At 50.2% G+C, this 21,841-nt stretch overlaps 1 protein-coding gene across 3 annotated transcripts in view; it reads right to left on the reverse strand.

Annotated features, from left to right (window-relative positions):
• ARHGAP39 (Rho GTPase activating protein 39) overlaps nucleotides 1–21,841 on the reverse strand; it is a 421,649-nt gene that overhangs the window by 49,472 nt on the left and 350,336 nt on the right. For all 3 annotated transcript variants that reach the window (XM_073329927.2, XM_073329928.2, XM_073329926.2), the window contains one exon: nucleotides 18,194–18,267. In XM_073329927.2, the coding sequence (XP_073186028.1) occupies nucleotides 18,194–18,267 (74 nt within the window). The remainder of the gene's footprint in view (nucleotides 1–18,193; nucleotides 18,268–21,841) is intronic.

The following is a 21,841-nucleotide window of genomic DNA, read 5'->3' on the forward strand; positions in this document are numbered from 1 at the left end:
AAACAGCACTGGGCACATCCTCTCGGCAGGGCGTATATTGGACTGCAGATTATTGTACATGCCACAGTGTTCACACATATCCAAAGTGATTACAGGGTCTCCCTAGGGACAAAAGAGCATAATCCTTTTCCCTTGTCCCTATCGTACTTTGAGTGCAGGACCCATTGGTATCATGGTATAAAGTGCCATGATGTAGCACAGCTTGTGACAGCAGTATCCTCCTGCTCTTGGGGAGGGGAAGGGATGAGGAAAAACAGCCCATGTGTATATGTACTGGGGCATAAGAATAGCCATACTAGGTAGACCAATGATCCACTGAGCCCAGTATCCTGTCTACTGACAGAGGCCAGTAGCAGACCTTCAGGGGGAGTGTACAGATCATGGCAATTTTGGAGCGATCCACCCTTGTCTTCCCCTCCTAGCTTCTGGCAGTCAGATGTTTAGAGTCGCCCCAAGCATGGGGTTACATCCCTGACCATCTTGGCTAATAGTCACTGATGGACCTATTCTCAATGAACTTATCTAGTTCTTTGAAGCCAGTTACACTTTTCACCTTCACAACTTCCCATGGCAATGAGTTCCACTGGATAATGGTGTGTCGTGTGAAAAAATATTTCCTTTTGTTTGTTTTAAACTGGAATTTCATTGGGTGACCCCTGGTTTTTGTATTGTGTGAAAGGGTGAATAATACTTCTTGTTCTAATATCGAAACCCTCACTGCTTTGCCTGTCTCTTTTCAATAACTGGAGTCCCTGCCCTGGATGGGTATCCTCACGGCAAGAGGATCTCCTGACATCATGTGGAAGGTGGGTCCCAACTATGGGATTGTTTCCCTCCTCTTCAGTTTGATCTGCTGCTGCCCTGAGACTTTCATCCTCCTCAACAGTGCACGGGCTGTCAGACAGAAGGTGGGACCACTCTACCCTGTCCTTGAAAGTCTCCTTTATGTACCTCTGTGTCCCCCTTTGCTGCTCCAGTTCAGCCACTCTGACCCCCAGCGCCTGTCTTTATCTCTGAGGGCCATGAGTTGCTTGCACAGAGAGCACACGTATGCCACCTGCCCATGAGCAGGTCATCATACATGTTGCACTCAATGCAATAAGCTGCATAGCCATTACCCTGCTGCCAGCTTTCTGCCTGCATTTCTGTTCTTGGAGCTTATTTATGTAGCCCAGGTTAACAGTAGGTTTGTTAAGCATATTGGGATTTCTTTATTCTGTCAAAAAGAAAAGGAGGACTTGTGGCACCTTCGAGACTAACCAATTTATTTGAGCATGAGCTTTCGTGAGCTACAGCTCACTTCATCAGTTGCTTTTCTGAAGCCCTGCACCCTGGCCCTTCCTGATTGCTAGCACAGCCCACCACAAGTGGGAGCAGTTGGGTGCAAATTAAGGCAGCCTGCAGGCTCCAGCAGAAGTGCAGGCTCCTGGCAAGTGGCCAGGGCATCTCTCAGCTAAGCAACGTTTGGGCATCTCTAGTGTTGGGCAACGAGGGACACTGTGCTCTACCGACAGACATTAGAGGAAGGACGAGCTTGTAGTGAAGACAGTGAGCTGGGACTCAGGAGTCCTGGGTTCGGTTCCCAGCTCTCTATGTGCTTGGGGGAAAGTCACTTTGCTATGTCTGGTTTCAGAGTAACAGCCGTGTTAGTCTGTATTCGCATAAAGAAAAGGAGTACTTGTGGCACCTTAGAGACTAACCAATTTATTTGAGCATGAGCTTTCGTGAGCTACAGCTCACTTCATCAGATGCATGCCGTGGAAACTGCAGCAGACTTTATATACACACAGAGAATATGAAAAAATACCTCCTCTGGAAATGGCCCAACTTTATTATCATGCACATTGTGTAAAGAGTTGTCACTTTGGATGGGCTATCACCAGCAGGAGAGTGAATCTGTGTGGGGGGGTGGAGGGTGAGAAAACCTGGATTTGTGCTGGAAATGGCCCACCTGATGATCACTTTAGATAAGCTATTACCAGCTGGACAATGGGGTGGGAGGAGGTATTTTTTCATATTCTCTGTGTATATATAAAGTCTGCTGCAGTTTCCACGGCATGCATCCGATGAAGTGAGCTGTAGCTCACGAAAGCTCATGCTCAAATAAATTGGTTAGTCTCTAAGGTGCCACAAGTCCTCCTTTTCTTTTTGCTATGTCTGCGTCTCAGCTGTTCATCAGTTCAGTCAGGAACAAGAGCACTCCTTTCCTCCCACCCTGTATCTGTCTTGCCTATGTAGATTGGAGCTCTTTGGAGCTGGGATTGTATTTTACTATGTTTGTACAACACCTAGCACAGTGGGGCCTCTAGACACGACCAGTGTAGTTCTTCCCCTACAAGAGGCAGCACTGCAGTCTGTACAGCTTAGCTCTCCGACTTTCCATCCTTAATAAGAATTGCTACCTGTGACGCAGCAGGGGGGGGGGGGGGGGAGTGTTGACCTGGGAATGTGCCCTGGGGATGGGAGACCTGAGAGCCTGTCACCTGAGCCAGGAGGGGGAGGGGGAGGTAACACCTCTGCCCAGGAATGTGAAGACAGGCTGAGAAGGGAGCCTGCGGGGGTGGGGGGTGGTGTTAGTTTCAGTTTGGTGCTGGGTGGAGGAACGCAGGGAACCCCAGGGCTGGGATCTAAGCTTCCTGCTCCCCCAGAAGGACTTGACTGAGGGGTCCTGCTTGTACCCACAAGCTCTGTTTTGGACTGTGTTCCTGTTGTCCAATAAACCTTCTGTTTTACTGGCTGGCGGAGAGTCTCAGTGAATCCCAGGAAGAGGGGTGCAGGGCCTGGACTCCCCCACACTCCGTGACACTACCCTAAGGGGTGAGAAAGAGTCGATCCTTTAGAAGCTGTAAATAGCTTAAGCACACCAGATGGGGGAAAGTAACTTTCCTAATGAGTGAGTAATGAGAGAACTGACGGGCGCCTTGTAATGCTTAATTGTGGAAAGTTTTATTTCAGTGCTCGGTAACTTTGATTAGCACTGTGCTGGGGTTTAATTGAATTGAAATCCGAGCTACAAATAAAAATCTAATCGGTTTTGTTTGGGAAGCAGCTGCGGCTGTGCTTGGTTGATTCTAAAGTGAAAATGACCCCACTGCAGAGGGAGGGAGGGGGGACAGATACAAGAGCCAGGCACCACACATGTCCCGCTTCAGTGGACTGCAGCAGGACATATGTGGTGCCTGGCCCTTGAGTTTGGTCCCCCTGCGCTGGAGTCAACTTCACTGCCAGGGAGACAGAAATCCTGGCCACGAAGGGTTAAAACCACCCGTTGTCTCAGGAACCTCACAGCCTGTGATGCTCTCGAAAAGCAATTATAACTCTAGTCCTGTGCTTAAGGCATGAAAAATACATGTATTCATTGAAAGCTATAATCAAGAAGTGAAAAATCAGTCACGGCAAGCCAGGGCAGAGCACCTGCTTCCACGACTTTGTCTAACAGTATGAAAGGCACTTTCCCATTTGTCGTTTATTTTCATTCCAGTCACACTGCTCTCTTTCTGCCGGATCTTCCACTGGGGGACTGGAAAGACCCGTCCACAGCTTCTGAAGACCTGGCGTACCTGGATTACCCTCTGCCACATTTCATAAGAATGGCTATAGTGGGTAAGACCAATGGTCCATCTAGCCCAGTATCCTGTCTTCTTATAGTGGCTGGTGCCAGATGCTTCAGAGGGAATGGACAGAACAGGACAATTTATTGAGTGAACTATCCCCTGTCGTCCAGTCCCGGCTTTTGGCAGTCAGAGGCTTAGGGACACCCAGAGCATGGCGTTGCACCTTTGACCACCTTGGCTAATTACCATTGATGGACCTATCCTCCAAGAATTTGTCTCATTCTTCTTTGTACTCAGTGATACTTTTGGCCTTCACACCATCCCCTGGCACCGTGTTCCACGGGCTGACTGTGCGTTGTGTGAAGTCGTACTTCCTCTTTTTTTGTGTTTGTTTTAAACCTGCTGCCTATGAATTTCATTGTGTTTATGTGCCTCTGTTTTCACTAACAAGGTCAGCTCTCAGACTGCTGCGCTGGGCATCACAAAATGCGGAAGAGATGGCCAGCCCTCTGTGGAGATAGAGGCGGTTAGGGACTATTTAGAAAAGCTGGACATGCACAAGTCCATGGGGCCGGACGAGTTGCATCCGAGAGTGCTGAAGGAATTGGCGGCTGTGATTGCAGAGCCACTGGCCATTATCTTTGAAAACTCGTGGCGAACCGGGGAAGTCCCGGATGACTGGAAAAAGGCTAATGTAGTGCCAATCTTTAAAAAAGGGAAGAAGGAAGATCCTGGGAACTACAGGCCAGTCAGCCTCACCTCAGTTCCTGGAAAAATCATGGAGCAGGTCCTCAAAGAATCAATCCTGAAGCACTTGCATGAGAGGAAAGTGATCAGGAACAGCCAGCATGGATTCACCAAGGGAAGGTCATGCCTGACTAATCTAATCACCTTTTATGATGAGATTACTGGTTCTGTGGATGAAGGGAAAGCAGTGGATGTATTGTTTCTTGACTTTAGCAAAGCTTTTGACACGGTCTCCCATAGTATTCTTGTCACCAAGTTAAGGAAGTATGGGCTGGATGAATGCACTATAAGGTGGGTAGAAAGCTGGCTAGATTGTCGGGCTCAACGGGTAGTGATCAATGGCTCCATGTCTAGTTGGCAGCCGGTATCAAGTGGAGTGCCCCAAGGGTCGGTCCTGGGGCCGGTTTTATTCAATATCTTCATAAATGATCTGGAGGATGGTGTGGATTGCACTCTCAGCAAATTTGCGGATGATACTAAACTGGGAGGAGTGGTAGATACGCTGGAGGGGAGGGATAGGATACAGAAGGACCTAGACCAATTGGAAGATTGGGCCAAAAGGAATCTGATGAGGTTCAATAAGGATAAGTGCAGGGTCCTGCACTTAGGACGGAAGAACCCAATGTACAGCTACAGACTAGGGACCGAATGGCTAGGCAGCAGTTCTGCGGAAAAGGACCTAGGGGTGACAGTGGACGAGAAGCTGGATATGAGTCAGCAGTGTGCCCTTGTTGCCAAGAAGGCCAATGGCATTTTGGGATGTATAAGTAGGGGCATAGCGAGCAGATCGAGGGACGTGATCGTTCCCCTCTATTCGACATTGGTGAGGCCTCATCTGGAGTACTGTGTCCAGTTTTGGGCCCCACACTTCAAGAAGGATGTGGATAAATTGGAGAGAGTCCAGCGAAGGGCAACAAAAATGATTAGGGGACTGGAACACATGAGTTATGAGGAGAGGCTGAGGGAGCTGGGATTGTTTAGCCTGCAGAAGAGAAGAATGAGGGGGGATTTGATAGCTGCTTTCAACTACCTGAAAGGGGGTTCCAAAGAGGATGGCTCTAGACTGTTCTCAATGGTAGCAGATGACAGAACGAGGAGTAATGGTCTCAAGTTGCAGTGGGGGAGGTTTAGATTGGATATTAGGAAAAACTTTTTCACTAAGAGGGTGGTGAAACACTGGAATGCGTTACCTAGGGAGGTGGTAGAATCTCCTTCCTTAGAGGTTTTTAAGGTCAGGCTTGACAAAGCCCTGGCTGGGATGATTTAACTGGGAATTGGTCCTGCTTTGAGCAGGGGGTTGGACTAGATGACCTTCTGGGGTCCCTTCCAACCCTGATATTCTATGATTCTATGTGAAGGGATACATAACGCTTACCATTCATGAATGTACAGACCTCTATCCCTCCTTGGTCATCTCTTTTCTAAGATAAACAGTCCCCGTTTTTCCAATCTCTTCTCATACGGAAGCTGTTCTATATCCCCAATCATTTTTGTTGCCCTTCTCTGCACTTTTTCCACTTCTAATATATCTTTTCTGAGCGAGGGTGACCAGAACTGTATGCGGTATTGAAGGTGTAGGAATACCATGGATTTTTATAATGGCATTATGATTTTTTTTTATCTTATTATCTATCCCTTTCCTAATGGTCCCTAACTTTCTGTTCACTATTTTGAGTGACGCTGAACATTGAGCAGCTATTTTCAGAGAACTATCCACAATGATGCCAAGATCTCTTTCTTGCATGGTAACATCTAATTTAGACCCTGTCACTTTGTATGTATAGTTAGGATTATGTGCGTTACTTTGCATTTCTCAACATTAGGTTTTATCTGCCATTTTGTTGTGCAGTCACCCAATTTAATGAGATCCCTTTGTAACTCATCGCAGTCAGCTTTGGACTCAACTATCTTGAGTAATTTAGTATTGTTTGCAAACTTTGCCATCTCATTGTTTATCCCTTTTTTCAGATCACGTAGGAATATGTTGAACAGCACTGGTCCCAATACAGATCCCTAAGAGACCCTGTTATTTACCTCTCTCTCATTTACCTCTGTGAAAAGTGACCATTTATTTCTACCCTTTGACTCCTATCTTTTCATCATTTACTGTCCATGGCAGGACCTTCCCTCTTATCCCATGATTGCTTACTCTGCTTAAGAGTCTTTGGTGATAGACATTGTCAAAGGCTTTCTGAAAGGAATCTGAGTTACACAGGAAAGAATTTTCTGTAGTATCTGGCTGGTGAATCTTGCCCATATGCTCAGGGTTTAGCTGATCGCCATATTTGGGGTCAGGAAGGAATTTTCCTCCAGGGCAGATTGGAAGAGGCCCTGGAGGTTTTTCGCCTTCCTCTGTAGCATGGGGCACAGGTCACTTGCTGAAGGATTCTCTGCTCCTTGAAGTCTTTAAACCACGATTTGAGGACTTCAATAGCTCAGACATAGGTGAGGTTTTTCGCAGGAGTGGGTGGGTGAGCTTCTGTGCATTGTGCAGGAGGTCAGACTAGATGATCATAATGGTCTCTTCTGACCTTAGTATCTATGAATCTATGAAAGTCCAAGTACACTATATTGACTAGATCACTCTTGTCCACGTTTGTTGACACCTTCAAAAAATTCTAATAGATTGGTGTGACAGTCGATACCCTTATATTCACCCTTTTTACAAGATGATAAATTTTGTACAAAGTATGCCTTGTGAGGTGTCATTTGAAAACTCATAATTTGCTGATCGTTATAGTCCTTGTAAAATATGTGTGGCAACATTGTATGTAAACATGGGTGGTGGGTATAATAGGCCCTCAGCCTTCCCTGGTGCAGCCACTGCCGCCGGACGCCGGTTTGGTGGGGAAGTTTTTGCTGATTATTATGCCCCATGCAGGTTCCAGGTCGACTGAGAAGGCAGTATGTGTTACTCAGCTTCCTGGGTTCATCAGTAATCTCCCTCAGTTGCCCTGGAACCTGCATGGGGTATATCAAAAGCTCCAGTTCTTCTGAAAGAGAAGAGATAAGAGCTTTTCCCAGAAAAGAGATAAGGCTTGGGATCTGGGGAGGCACATCACCAGCTGGCGGGGAGGGGGGGTGTGCGCTCAGGGCTCCAGCTGGCCCAGGGCTCCTTTGGCCGGGGTGGGAGGCCTCAGGGCTCCAGCTGGCCCAGGGCTCCTTTGGCTGTGGGGAGCGCGCGTCAGGCTTCTCCGGGCGGGAGTGGGGGAGGCTTGTGGCTCTGGCCGCAGGGGGTCTCAGTGCTCTGGCTGCAGGAGGAGCGGGAGGGATCAGGGCTCCAGGGGCATGGGCAGAAGGGACAGAGCCAGAGGCTAGCCTCCTCAAAGGGGGGCTCCACCCATCGTCCATGTGTGTAAAGTTATAAGATTTTACTGTATGATATTATTAAGACATGTTCCAAGTCTGGAGAGCAGCCACAAACCAGCTCCCCACAGACAAAAGGTTAGCCAACACCTCAGACAGATGCCAACAAAGTCAAATGGACCATCACTTCATTAAGTGGCCATTCTTTGGCAGGAAGAGGATGTGGGCAAAAATCTACACCGTGACAAAGAAACAGCTGGGGATTCCCATCCGCACAGACTTTCTCTCACCTGAACCTCAGCCGGAGAGGATTCTCAAAGAGGAGGAAACCTATAAGAAGGGAGTGCAAACACCCCAAATTCTCTCTCCCTTTCTCTCTATCCTCGTCATCGACCACACTTGAAGAACAAAGGTAAAAGCACTGGACTGGGAGAGGATCCTGATGGAAAGAAATTCAGCCAGTAAGACTGCTGAAATGTGCTGAGAGAGACTTTCGCTTTGAATTCACTTAGCTTGTTAAGTTAGACATTAGTTGTGTTTTACTTCTGTTTTCTTGTAACCAATTCTGACTTTTATGCCTCATTACTTGTAGTCACTTAAAATCTCTCTTTCTGTAATTAATAAACTTGTTTTACTGATTTATCTAAACCAGTGTATTTGGATTGAAGTGTTTAGGAAACTCCAACTGGGATAACAGGATTTGTACATATCATTCTGTATTAATAAAATGGCAGACTTTATATGAGCTTGTTTTGTCCAGGAGAGAGCTGGGCAGTACAAAACACACACTGCTGGGGAAACTCTGGGACTGGGAGTTTGCGGTTTTGCTCTGTAGTGTAATTCATGAGTGGCTGGCTACAGCATTCATACATATAACTGGGAGCCTTTTGTAAAAATTGGCATCACATTAACTATCCTCCAGTCATCCGGTACAGAGGCTGATTAAAGCAATAGGTTACATATCACAGTTAGCAGTTCCACAATTTCATATTGGAATTCTTTCAGAACTCTTGGATGAATACCATCTACTGTTTAATTTATCAATTTGTTTCTAAAACTCCTCTATTGACACCTCAGTCTGGGACAGTTCCTCATATTTGTCACCTAAAAACAATGGCTCAGGTGTGGAAATCTCACTCACATCCTCTACAGTGAAGACTGATTAAAAGAATTAATTTAGTTTTTCCCCAACAGTCTGTCCTCCTGGAGTGCTCCTTTGACATCTTGATCATCCAGTGGCCTCCTGATGGTTTGGCAGGTTTCCTGCTTCTGATGTACTTTAAAAAATTACTGTTAGCTTTAGTGTCTTTTGCTAGTTGCGCTTCAAATTCTTTTCTGGCCTGCCTAATTATACTTTTACACGTAACTTGCCAGAGTTTATGCATCTTTCTATTTTCCTCAGTAGGATCTGAATTACAATTTTTAAAAGATGTCTTTTTGTCTCTAGCTGCCTCTTTTAATCTGTTGTTTAGCGAGAGTGGCATTTTTTTGTTCCTCTTGTTTGTTTGTTTTTAAATTTGGGGTATACATATAGTTTGAGCCTCTATCATGCAGTTTTAAAAAAATTTAAAATGCTTGCAGGCATTTCACTCTTATGACTGTTCCTTTTAATTTCCGTTTAACGAGTCTCCTCATTTTTGTGTATTTCCTCTTTTTGAAGTTAAATGCTACTGTGGTGGGTGTCTTTGGTATTTTCCCTCCAACAAGGATGTTAAATTTCATTACATTACGGTTGCTATTACTGAGAGGTTCAGCTACAGTTACCTCTTGGACCAGATCCTGAGCCACTTAGGACTAAATCAAGAATTGCCTCTCCTCTTGTGGGTTCCAGGACTAGCTGCTCCAAGAAGAGTCATTAATGAGGTTTAGAAATGTTATCTTCATATCCCATCATGAGGTGACATGTTCCCAGTCAATATGGGGATAGCTGAAATCCCCCGTTATTACTGGCTTTTCTGTTTTTGTAGCCCTGGTGGTTGCAGAGAACAGATTGAAAATGGGACTTGTAAAGGCTCAGAAACCTGAAGGCAACTAAAAGGACCCCACATTTATTATTTTTAATACCTCACAGTTTTTAAGCTAGTCTTGTGATTTTCTGGGTCTGACTCCTGAGTTTTAAATGCTAGGGGTTGGCGATTCTGCTATCCCATGTAAGGCTTCCTCACTTCTGATTCATGACTGGTTGAAAAATCCCATCACATGGCAAGAAATAGCCTGTGCTATTGTGCTTGAACTAATGAAGCGGGCCAGAGAGTAGGCAGGGGACCTGCCCACTCCAAGGTCCATGACATCCTCTAGCATGGGCGGCTGCAGAAGACCAGTTCAGGAAGTGTGGGGCTCTGTGTCCCCCAGGGAGCCAGCACCAGGCAGACCTGCATGCCCAGGAGAATTTGATGTCGTCACCTCTCCCTTACTCCAGGTTGTGATGGGCCTCAGCCTGGGGAGAAGAGAGCAAGTGTTGCTGAGAAGATCTCACCCCTTCTGTCTCCACTGCCTTCTTTGGATAATGCAAATTCGCAGTGACAGTTTAATATGCTGAGCTGACACTGATAGGCACTCGCTAAGTTAGAGAAGCTGTCAATGCTGTTGTCAAAGCGCGGCTGGAGCAAGAGGACATGCTTTAATCGGGAGAGCAAATTGAGAGTCGGGCAATGAGAGAGCCTCTCTGCTCAAGCCTGCCTCCTTGGTGAGGTTGTATAGGTGCTTCCAGACGGGAGTTGGCACAACCATTAGAATGAAGGAGGGAGACAGCCCCAGGGTGGTGACGGGAAATGCACTTGTATCTTAGAGTTTGGCTGTAGACAATGGATTGTGTGGTGTGGTCTGGATGAAAGCTGGAGGCATGTAAGTAAGTATAGCAGTCGGTAGGTTTCCGGTATAGGGTGGTGTTTATGTGACCATCGTTATTAGCACCGCAGTATCCAGGAAGTGGATCTCTTGTGTGGACTGGTCCAGGTTGATGAGGGATGGAAATTGTTGAAATCATGGTGGAATTCCTCAAGGGCTTCTTTTCCATGGGTCCAGATGATGAAGATGTCATCAATGGAGCGCAAGTAGAGCAGGGCCGTTAGAACAATGCTTCCTCAGCTCTCGACCCCTAAGTCAGCCATAAAAATGTCGGCATACTGTGGGGCCACACAGGTACCCATAGCAGTGCCGCTGATTTGAAGGTGTACATTGTCCCCAAATGTGAAATAGTTATGGGTGAGGACAAAGTCACAAAGTTCAGCCACCGGGTTTTATCGGGGATAGTGTTCTTGACGGCTTGTAGTCCATCTTTGTGTGGAATGTTGGTGTAGAGGGCTTCTACATCCATAGTGGCCAGGATGGTGTTTTCAGGAAGATCACTGATGGACTGTAGTTTCCTCAGGAAGTCAGTGGTGTCTCGAAGATAGCTGGGGGTGCTGGTAGCATAGGGCCTGAGGAGGGAGTCTGCATAGCCAGACAATCCTGCTGTCAGGGTGCCAAAACCTGAGATGATGGGGCGTCCAGGATTTCCAGGTTTATGGATCTTGGGTAGGAGACAGAATACCCCAGGTAGGAGTTCCTGGGGTGTGTCTGTGTGGATTTGTTCTTGTGCTTTTTCAGAGGAGGTTTACACCACAACCCTCCACAGCTTGGCAGATCTCAACCACCAGGATGTTTTCTTGATCTTCAGCCTAAACTGTCCTGTCCTTAATTCCCCACATTACTCCTCGTTAGTGACTGCCTGGCTGTTTATTTCTCCAAGGACTGGAGTGACGGCAGCTGGATACATCAGTAACTCACACGCTCCAGCAGTTCTCTGAGCACAGCCTTCATTTAGAATTACTGTCATTTACAAACCCCTCTGGGATGTGACAAACCCTCCCTTGTTGGTCAGGGCTAAATCACACAGTGGGCCAGATTCTGCTCTCAGTGCTGTGGGTGTAAATCCCATTCTAGTCCACATAGCTCTTTGGATTGACACAGTTGTAGCAAACAGCAGAATTTGTTTGTGTAGCGCAAAGGGGCTTCCTGTCTACATACCTCCGTGTGCTCCAGAGCTTGCTCCTTGTAAAAGCCCCTGTAGGAACCAAGGGAGCCCTTGGTCCCTGCTCAAAGGTCTGGTCTCTCTTGGAGCCATTTTCACACAGGGACAAGGGAAAGTTTTTCCTTTTCTGATTATTCTGTTACAATGTGACTGGTCACTGATTCAGAGCAATCAGGATCAGCTGGTAAACTGGGCACAAGCAAACAATATGTGTTTTGATACATGTAAATCCATACATCTGCATGTAAATCCATACATCTAGGAACAAAGAATGCAGCCATACTTATAGGATGGGGGACTCTATCCTGGGAAGCAGCGACTTTGAAAAGGACTTGGGGGTCATGGTGGATAACCAGCAGGACTTGAGCCCCCAGTGCGATGTTGTGGCCAGAATGACTAATGCAATCTTTGGATGTATAAACAGGGCAATATCGAGGAGGAATAGAGAGGTTATTTTACCTCTGTATCTGGCACTGGACCAACCACTACTGAAATACAGTGTCCAGTTCCGGTATCCACAGCTCAAAAAGGATGGTGATAAATTGGAGAGGGTTCAGAGGAGAGCCACAAGAATGATTAAAAGATTGGAAAACCTGCCTTATAGTGATAGACTCAAGGAGCTCCATCTATTTAGCTTAACAAAGAGAAGCCCTTGGTGACTTCATCAAAATCTATAAGTAGCTATATAGGGAATAGATATGTGACTATAAAGGGCTCTTCAATGTAGCAGGCAAAGGTCTAACAAGAACCAGTGGCTGGAAGTTGAAGCTCAACAAATTTAGAAATAAGGTGGCAAATTTTTAAAAGTGAGAGTAATTAATCACTGGAACAAGCTATCAAGGGTTCCGTCGCTGGAAATCAAGATAGGATGTTTTTCTCAAAGATCTGCTCTAATTCAAACAGGAAAAATTCAGGAAATCCCATGGCCTGTGTTATGCAGGTCAGACTAGATGATCATAGTGCTACTTTCTGGTCTTACATCTATGAATCTGTGGATTTCTCCTCAGTGCTGCCTCCCACCTTCCATAAGAATATGAGTGTCCTTAGAGATAAAGCACTTACTGCTGCTGCTGCCTTTGGGATCTGGATTCCCAGACATCTGTCCTTTGGGATCTCCAGGGTTTATCATTTGTCTGTCTGCTCTGTGGGGAGGTGCTCCGGCTCGGACACTGCATTTTCTAGGGAGACCATGAGAAGCAGCCAGGCTCTTCTTCTTTAAATTGACGAGGAGAATATTTTCAAGATTTCCTTCCCTCTCCTGCTCCATCCGCCCACCTGAGATGCTGCCATTGTGCTGAAATCCTTGGGAACGAGTCTGCCCTATGACTCATGCTCTGGTCTCTCTGTAGACAAGAACTTGGAAGAAACACTTGTCTTTCGTCTCTGACACGCTCCTGGGACTTTCCAGCTCCAGTCTGTCTTGTATGACTGAGCTTGGAGAGGCTGCAGTGAGATCTGTGTCTCCTGGGCACTGCCCTACATTTTAGGCTAGCAAATACTGAGTCCAGCTCAGCTCTTCAGGAGATAAAACAGCCTCTTGGATAATCCCCTTGCACTGGAGGCAACAGGCAGTGGGACACAGCGCCTTTCACGCCTAGGTCACCAGTTCCAGTCCAGCGGCTGACAGCTGTTGCCACCCAACAGCTGTTCGGTGGCCTGTGATTAGTTGAGACCCTCTGTCCAATTCCTAATGGCGTTTTGGCAGCACCACAGCTGGCTTCCTTATGGGCAGTCTCTGCAGGAAGGCCCAGGACAGAATGTGCCTTAGAGATTGAGGGCCCTTCTCATCCCAGGAGCTGGCGCTGAGCACAAGGCTAGGGCATGTGGGGCAGGCAGGGGGTAAGGGGTGGCCTCCACGGGCTACACTGTACCTGCTCAGAGGCCATGAGGCCATCACCTCCAGGGCTGTCCATCTGGCACCATTCACCGGCACTAAGCTCACAAAAGGAGCTGGGTGCAACAGGAACAGATGGAAAGGGGCCAGAGTGGCCTCTGCCCATATGCATTCAGCTTCCTGGTGTGGAATGGGAGCCCAATGTGCAGCCCTCTCAGGGAATTCTGGGGGAGTGCCGGGGTGGGAACACAGGACTGGGGATCAGGTTCTATTCCCAGCTCCGCCCAACTCGCTGTGGGACCATGGTTAAGTCAGTTTCCCACTCTGTGCCTCAGTTTCCCCATCACCGAGGCTGAGTTCGTAACTGTGCGGCGCTCTGAGCACATTTGATGGTGCTACAGGAAGGCCACGATCGCTATTATAGCCCAGTGATGGGCTGTACAATCAGGCAGTGGGGGGGATGTTAAGGAGCAGCTCTGGGCACAGGAGGCTCTGCCCAGCTGCGCCCGCGGGGCGTGCTCTGAATGGAGGGGGCATTTAAAAGGGCAGCACAGCTCAGTCAGGGCATTCAGTGCCAAGAAGCAGACCTGCACTGGTAGCTCCCGCAGGAGGCCAGCACTGCCCTAAAGCTGATCTCAACACAGAGCCGCAAGCCACTGCAGAAGAGAGAGCGGAGCATCTGCTTGTGTGGGAGGGACCCCCAGCCCCCCTTCTGGGGGAACGCGTTGCAGGCCACTGGACTCCCTGCCCCAGGGCCCTGGTTAGAACCCAGAGGAGTGGGCGGGCTCAGGTTCTCTATCACCAACCCTGGACTTGAACCATGATATGCTCCCACCAGCTCCAGGTGGTCTGGCTGGCCAGCAGTCTGACACTGGGGAATGCGGTTGAGGGAGATGGTCTCTGTCACAGCCCCTTCCATGGGAACTCCTCCATGGGACTCCCTCTGTTTTCATGCCAGCAGCTGGACTGGCTGAGACAGGTCAGCGCTCCGGCTGATGGGCTGTGTGTGAAAACACAGCACTGTGCACTACGGTGTCATAGAATCATAGAATATCAGGGTTGGAAGGGACCTCAGGAGGTCATCTAGTCCAACCCCCTGCTTAAAGCAGGACCAATCCCCAATTTTTGCCCCAGATCCTGAAATGGCCCCCTCAGGGATTGAACTCACAACCCTGGGTTTAGCAGGCCAATGCTCAAACCACTGAGCTATCCCTCCCCCTCAGTCAGGCTGAGACGGGGGTTGTACTACCAGACAGAAAACCAGTAAGCGATGTGCTTAGGCAATAAGACCTGCCATCAAAACCCCTGCTAGGGAGAGAGAAAAACCCCAACGCTGCCTCCAATACCCCCAATCCCTCATGGATCCTGCAGCCAGACACCCCTGGGCTCCCACGTCACCCACCCCCACCCCTCATGGCCTCCTGCAGCCAGACACCCCCCGGGCTCCCACGTCACCCACCCCCACCCCTCATGGCCTCCTGCAGCCAGACACCCCCCGGGCTCCCACGTCACCCACCCCCACCCCTCACGACCTCCTGCAGCCAGACACCCCCTGGGCTCCCACGTCACCCACCCCCACCCCTCATGGCCTCCTGCAGCCAGACACCCCCTGGGCTCCCATGTCACACACCCCTGTCCAGCAGAGCCTACAGGATCTAGATACCTCTGCCCCCCAGGCTCCCATGCCACAAACCCCCTGCTCCAGTACCCTGTGCCAACCTCCAGGATCTAGATCCTCAGGGCTCCCACCACAGATCTGCCCTGGGATGTGAACCCTCGGCATTGCCTCCAGGATCCAGATCCTTCCAGGCCCCTGTGCACTGCCTCTGTGGCTGGACCCTACCCCAAGCCTCCCAGCCGTCCGTGTCATGCAGCATGCCATGTCAACTCCCGTGTCATGCATCGTGGAGCAGGGGGTGTCTCTTCAAGGTGAGCGGGAAGACTGTAACATACCAGTGAGAACAGAGGCTGCAGGGCTGTGGCATGCCTGGCAGGCTGGCACTGTGCCCTGCAGCAGAACAGACAGCTGGCAGCAGGGCTCTGAAATCAGGGCTTGGAGGTTCGGGAGGGAGGAAACAGCTTTAAGAGGGAGCAAGAGCAGGTTGGTGAAACAGTGAGTGCACGGAGGAAGGAATGGATGGTAACCCCTCTCCCCAGCAGGTGGCCTAGGCAAGGGGAAGCAGGGAAAACCCAGCTGCAGCCTCTCCCCCAAGACAGGCGCACCGCAGAGAAACAGAAGCACGTTACAAGTCCAGGAGATCGAAGCCCATTACTCATTCCCAGAATAGCACTGCCTGGGTGGTGGCAGGTCAAGCTTCCCCACTCCACCCCCACTGCCCTGCCAATGGGCCTCACCTCTGCCCTGGAGAGACCCCCCACTAAAGGCACGGGAGGAATTCAGTCCTTTCAGCCCACAGAGTCCTCAGGGGCCAGTTAGTGCCAAGTGGGCTGGTGATTCTGTTCATGGGCACCCATTCCCAGGATCTGGGCCAAGCCCCAGCAAACTCATTTCATTCTCTGTGGCTTGTGTGAAGCCTGTGAGCAAGCAGGGAGCCCCAGGCTGCTCCTGAGAATTCCTACCCAGCAGGTCCTTCCCTCTAAGGGAAACAATGCTCAATTCCTTTGGGCCTGACCCAAGACATCTTGGGAAATCACATGCGCCTGCCCTGCCAGCTTTCCGGTCCACGCTGTGACGAGGGTCACATGGCAGAGAGCAAGTAACACCTGAGCTTGTTAGCACCCTGGGGACGAACAGACTCATCCTACATGAACTCCACCGAGGGACCAGGTTTGCCCAGCCATGGAATGGGCTTCCCCAAAATGCCCATCCCTCGCAGGTACTCAGCACTCCCGCTCTCCCTCCAGAAGCCCCAACCTGAGCTGTCTCTTGTCGAACCACAGGGTTTCCCCCCGACCTGGCATGTGAACACACAGGCGCAACAGACGTCTCTATGGACCGTGGCCCCCATCTCTCAGCAGGGACCAGCAATGATCTCCTGCCTTTTGGCACTGGGCACTGTGGGATCCGGTGGGTTTTGTCCCCAGCCAGCAGAGTCTGCAGAGGTTTCAAGTAGGGCTCAGCGGAATGGACTAGCCTCTAACTCAGCTGTCTGCACTAGGCAGTAAGCAGGGTTCCCATACCACAGGGCTCGATCCAATGTCCATGGAACTTGGTGGTAAGACGCCCACTGCTTCAGTGCGTGTTGGATCAGGCCCAAGCTCAGCAAGGCCTCTGTCCTGTGTGCGAGCAGGTTCTCCCACTGGACCCATCGTGCTACTGTCTGCACCCTGGGAACTGCGCTCGCAATATTCTCTCCCTTGGTGCTGGCTGTGAGTACGAGCTGCCTAGCAGCGTGGCTGGCTTTGGGAAGGTCGTTCCTCTGCACAGGCCCGGTTGTAACACTGATGGAGCACTGGCTCCCCAAGCAGCTGTAAATCTCACGCCACTGCTCAGCACTTGCCCTACTTTTCGGTTCCCATAAAAACAACGGGGCCATAAACTAACAGCGGGAGCAATAAACTCAGGATTGTTTTTCCATCTGGACAGCAAAGCAGCATTTGCAGTGGACACGTGGTGGGCAAAGGGTGGTGATCTGAGAGCACCAGGGAAAGCAGGGAGACCCGAAGCAATCTCTGCTCACACCAGGCTGGTAGGAAAAACTGGCTACTCAAAGGCCAACAGAGTCAAGAATCAGGTCCCTCACAGCAGTGGGACCCAATCTCTAGGGACCCAATCTCTGCTCCCACACTAAGTCAGTGGAGTCAGGGGAGCGAGAGGAGAGACAGGTGCTTTGTATCAAAAACAGCTGCTGTCTACTGGACACAAAGGCCTAGGGGAACCCTGAACTCCAGTACAACATGCAGCTCCAGATGCCCAACTAAAAGCAGCTCCAACTCTCCAGTTTCCACAGGCCTAAATGAAACTGGAGATTCAGGTAGGACTCTGGGCTACAGGCCTGAGCCTGAATCAAGCCTCCAACGCCACCATCCCCAGCCTTGGGCTCTTTTCCCATCTCTGACACTGCTCTGCTGGGTGACCTTAGGCAAGTCACTTCCCCTCTCTGCGCCACCATTCCACCTCCTGCCTATCGTTGCTCTATTTAGATTAGCTCCTTGGTGGCATGGGCTGGCTCTTACCATGTGTCTGCACAGAGTCTAGCACAACGGGGCCCTGGTCTCTGGGGGGCCTGGGATGCACCACTCCCAGGTATCTGTGTTACAGCAGCACCTAGGAGCCCAGGCACAGGCCAGCAGTCTTCTGTGCCAGGTGCTGTACAAATGCAGAACAAAGAGACTGGTTGGAAATCTAGTTCAGACGATTGCCCCAGTTTTTTATACTGGGCCAAGCCAAAGGGTCACTCATTCCAGATCCAGCTGCAGATTTTTCCATTTTTCCAGTCCATCTCTGCTGGTTCTCCCCTTTCACTGTAAGCAGAGATGGTTCTCCCCTTTCACTGTAACACAAACATTGCACCTCAATGAGCTGATCTTTCTACCCAAGTCCATCTCCAAGACATGCAGGACTCTAGACTTTGGAGAGACTCAACAGGCTGAAAGATAGAGAACATGGGAGCAAACAGCCTGGACTGGGAAGATAATACACACTCCATCCACCCCCACATGGTTCTATCATGGCCCCACCCCCCTGGGCATGCTTTAATTACAGTCGGACATTTGCTCATACCAGCTGGCTCGGAAGCCAACGTGAAAGAAACAAAGCAAAAAGGGACCAGACGATACCTTCTTTGCTCCTGTCAAGGCTGCTTTCTGGAGCTTGTTGTAACAGTACTTGGCGTAAGTGCTTATTGCCACCCCTATAAGAGAAAACAGAGAGCAGAGAGTCAAGCCAGACGTTCCAGGAAATAGGAAAAGCAGGAGCCCTGTGATCCATTGTAGAGGCCCTCGGGAAAGCTCAGGGATAGAATCATAGAATATCAGGGTTGGAAGGGACCCCAGAAGGTCATCTAGTCCAACCCGCTGCTCGAAGCAGGACCAATTCTGGGGGTTTCAGAAGGGAGTTTCAGAAGGGAGGTTCAGAAGGGATGGGGTTTCAGAAGGGAGTGGGATGGGGTTTCAGAAGGGATGGGGTTTCAGCTCAAGGCTTCGGCACCACTGAAGTCCCACGTCAGCCCTGGATGCTTTGCACCTCTCAGGCAGCGCTCAGGGCGGATACAGGACCTCAGTGATGCTTGGGCCTTCTGCTGATCCTTTTGCACAGGGGTGGTTTCATCCAAAATTGCACATAAAGCAGGTATGAATAGCACCTGCACAGTGAGGCACCCAGTGCTTGACTGGTATATGCCAGGCTTTGGAGACCAGGCCCTAAAAGCTGCTTACCTCCAGCTGTGAAATTAACCCATGCAGCGGGACTGTCCCAGGAAAGGGAGTGCATCTGATTCCAAGAGGCGTAGTGCCAGGCCAAGCTATGAATCTCATTCTGAAGGCATAAGGGCTACCTGATCACGAGTGAGGATAGAAACACCACCACCACCAGAAGGCCAAGGGCTTGGGGCCTGATTTCCCCACTGGAGGAAAGATTTGGGGTGATATTTTCAAAGTTGCCTTGGGGTTCAGAGGCCCAATTCTCACTGATTTTTAATGAGGACCGTGTGTCTAAATCCCTTAGGCAGTGCTCAGACTATCATTCGTTCTCAAGGGTTATTGCCTGGAGGGAAGAGACCGGCACGATCTGTTTTAATAATAATTGTCTATTGCTTAATAGAAAACTACAAACCCAGAAGCAGAGCGCAGGTGTTGGCTACCTTTGTTTCTGGAAGCGTGGTGCTTTTGAGCATGCTCAGTAAATCCCCCTTAGACTCCCAACTACTGCTTGATGGATTGATTTTTTTTTAACATGACTCTTCCTGATTTTATAGACTACAGTTCCAAGTTATTTTTGGTCATGTGATGGATGTTGCAGCCAATCGGAACGAATCGATAGAAAAGCATGGTCACTGCACATCACCAGAGCTGCAGTGAGATAACTGGGTGTGGGGCTTCCGTTCTACTTTGCTATTAAAGTGCAGTTAGCGTCAGCAGGCGACTTTGTAAAGATGCCCTTCCATCCACAGACTTGCCCCTGGATGGATCCAGGGTCAGGGCTGTTTACGCAAGAGGCAAGAATAAGTTTTTAGGGCCTCTTGTGCCAGTGAGCCCTGCGGAGCCGGCACAAGAGAGCTGGACTCTATTCTGGCTCATCAAAACAACTGTTCCCCAAGTTCAGCTGCAGAGTCCGACCTCGTTCACCGTCCCACAAGCCCTCGGAGAACAATGGTGGTGTGGAGCTAGCACAGAGAGCAGCACTCGGCTCACCCAACCTGCAGTACAGGGGATGCTGCAGGAGCCAGGAGCCCAGCTTGACACTCTGACCCCAAATCGAGCTCCTCGGCTTCTCCCCCTTTCTCTGTTGCCACCAGCAGCGCCGCCCTCCTCCCTCTCACTCAGGTTGCTAAGCTGCTCAGCCCCCACAGCCAGGCCATACCCACATCTTGCCGGTTCTCCTTTCACAACATTGCCAGGATCTGACCTTTCCTCTCTACCCGCATGGTTACATCTTCCATCCCTCAGCATCTCCTGCCTCGACTCCCGCTCTGGCCTCCATGACTCCCATCTCAACCCACACTTGGGCCCATTCAAAATGCTGCTGCTGACATCATCTTCTTGGCTCGTTCCTCTGACCATGTCACGCCCCATCTCCACCCCTCAGATCCTTCACTGGCTTCCCCACCATAACCAGGACAAGTTTCCAGTGCCCCACTCCAAGGCCCTTCGCACCTGTCTCTCCTGCCTATCCACTCCCGTATCTCACTGCGTCGCCCCAAAGCCCTGTGCTCCATTGCCCACCCGTCTGCTTCGCCTACTGGCACCAGCAAGCTTTCTTCCACACCGCCCCCGGCAAGTGAAACTCTCTCCCTGAGCCAAGCCATAGGACCACTCCCCTGTTCTGTCTATCCCCACCGCAGGGCCCACTTCTGCTGTGCCACCTTTGGGAGACTGCTAACTGAGAGCCAGGGCCGTCCCTAGCCATTTGGATGCCCTACGCGCACGCCCCGCCCAGGGTCTGGGAGGCAGGAGCTGTGGGGGGGGCACTTTTGGGGGCCCCACAGGCCCAGGGTGGCCCAGGGGATTAGCAGGGGGCCAGGAGGAACCTGCTCCACTTCCCTTGCCCTGGCCCCAGCCATGGCGCTTGGGGGAGGGAAAGGTGTCCCCCCGCACTCACCGGCAGTGGTGGGAAGCGGAGCACCGTGGCTGGGAGCTGGCAGAGAGGAGCGGGCTGCGGTAGGGTTGCTCCACTTCCCACTGCTGAGCGTGGGGTTCCTGGGGGAAGAGGTGGGATGGGGGCGGGCCGGGGGCAGAGCAGGGGGGAAGGGGAAGAGGTGGGGCAGAGGGAGTTGTATGGGGCCCCACACCCCCCTAGGGATGGCCCTGCCCCTTGCAGTGGGCGCAGCCCGTGGGGGGGGCAGCTGAGGGATAGGGCTGGTCGCCAAGGCTGGTGCTGCTGCGTATGCAGCACGCAGCTGCCTAGGGCACCATGAAATTTGGGGCAATTTGGTGCCCCAAATTTCATGGTGCTCTACGCAGCTGCGTATGGTGCATATGCCTAAGGACGGCCCTGCTGAGAGCGGCCAGTCCACAGCCAGCAGGAATACGAGCTCCTTAACTTATCTTTTTTCAGAGTAGCAGCCGTGTTAGTCTGTATCCGCAAAAAGAACAGGAGGACTTGTGGCACCTTAGAGACTAACCCATTTATCTGAGCATGAGCTGTCGTGAGCCACAGCTCACTTCATCGGATGTATTCAGTGGAAAATACAGTGGGGAGATTTATATACACAGAGAACATGAAACAATGGGTGTTACCATACACACTGTACCCAGAGTGATCAGGTAAGGTGAGCTATTACCCCCCTCTGCCCCCCCTCCCCGCTCTCCTGCTGGTAATAGCTCACCTTACCTGATCACTCTGGTTACAGTCTGTATGGTAACACCCATTGTTTCATGTTCTCTGTGTATATAAAATCTCCCCACTGTATTTTCCACTGAATGCATCCGATGAAGTGAGCTGTGGCTCACAAAAGCTTATGCTCAAATAAATTTGTTCGTCTCTAAGGTGCCACAAGTCCTCCTGTTCTTTTAACTGATCTTTGTGTTAGATCCTGAGCAAAGATGATCTGGAGTCACCTTGTGAGAAGGACCGCCGGGGGCTGTTTTTATGGGGTCATTTTTCAGAGTTTAAGGGACTGCCACTCTATCGTAGCTCACCATAGTTAGCTCCAATCTGGAAGCACCGTAAGTAGCTCCTATATATGCAGACCAACTCAGCAAGGGCTTGACCCAATGCTCACTGAAGACAATGGGCTTCAGATCAGACCCTAAGTTTCCTTAAAAGCA

This window comes from Lepidochelys kempii, chromosome 2 (genome assembly GCF_965140285.1).
Source record: "Lepidochelys kempii isolate rLepKem1 chromosome 2, rLepKem1.hap1, whole genome shotgun sequence".
NCBI lineage: Eukaryota > Metazoa > Chordata > Testudines > Cheloniidae > Lepidochelys > Lepidochelys kempii.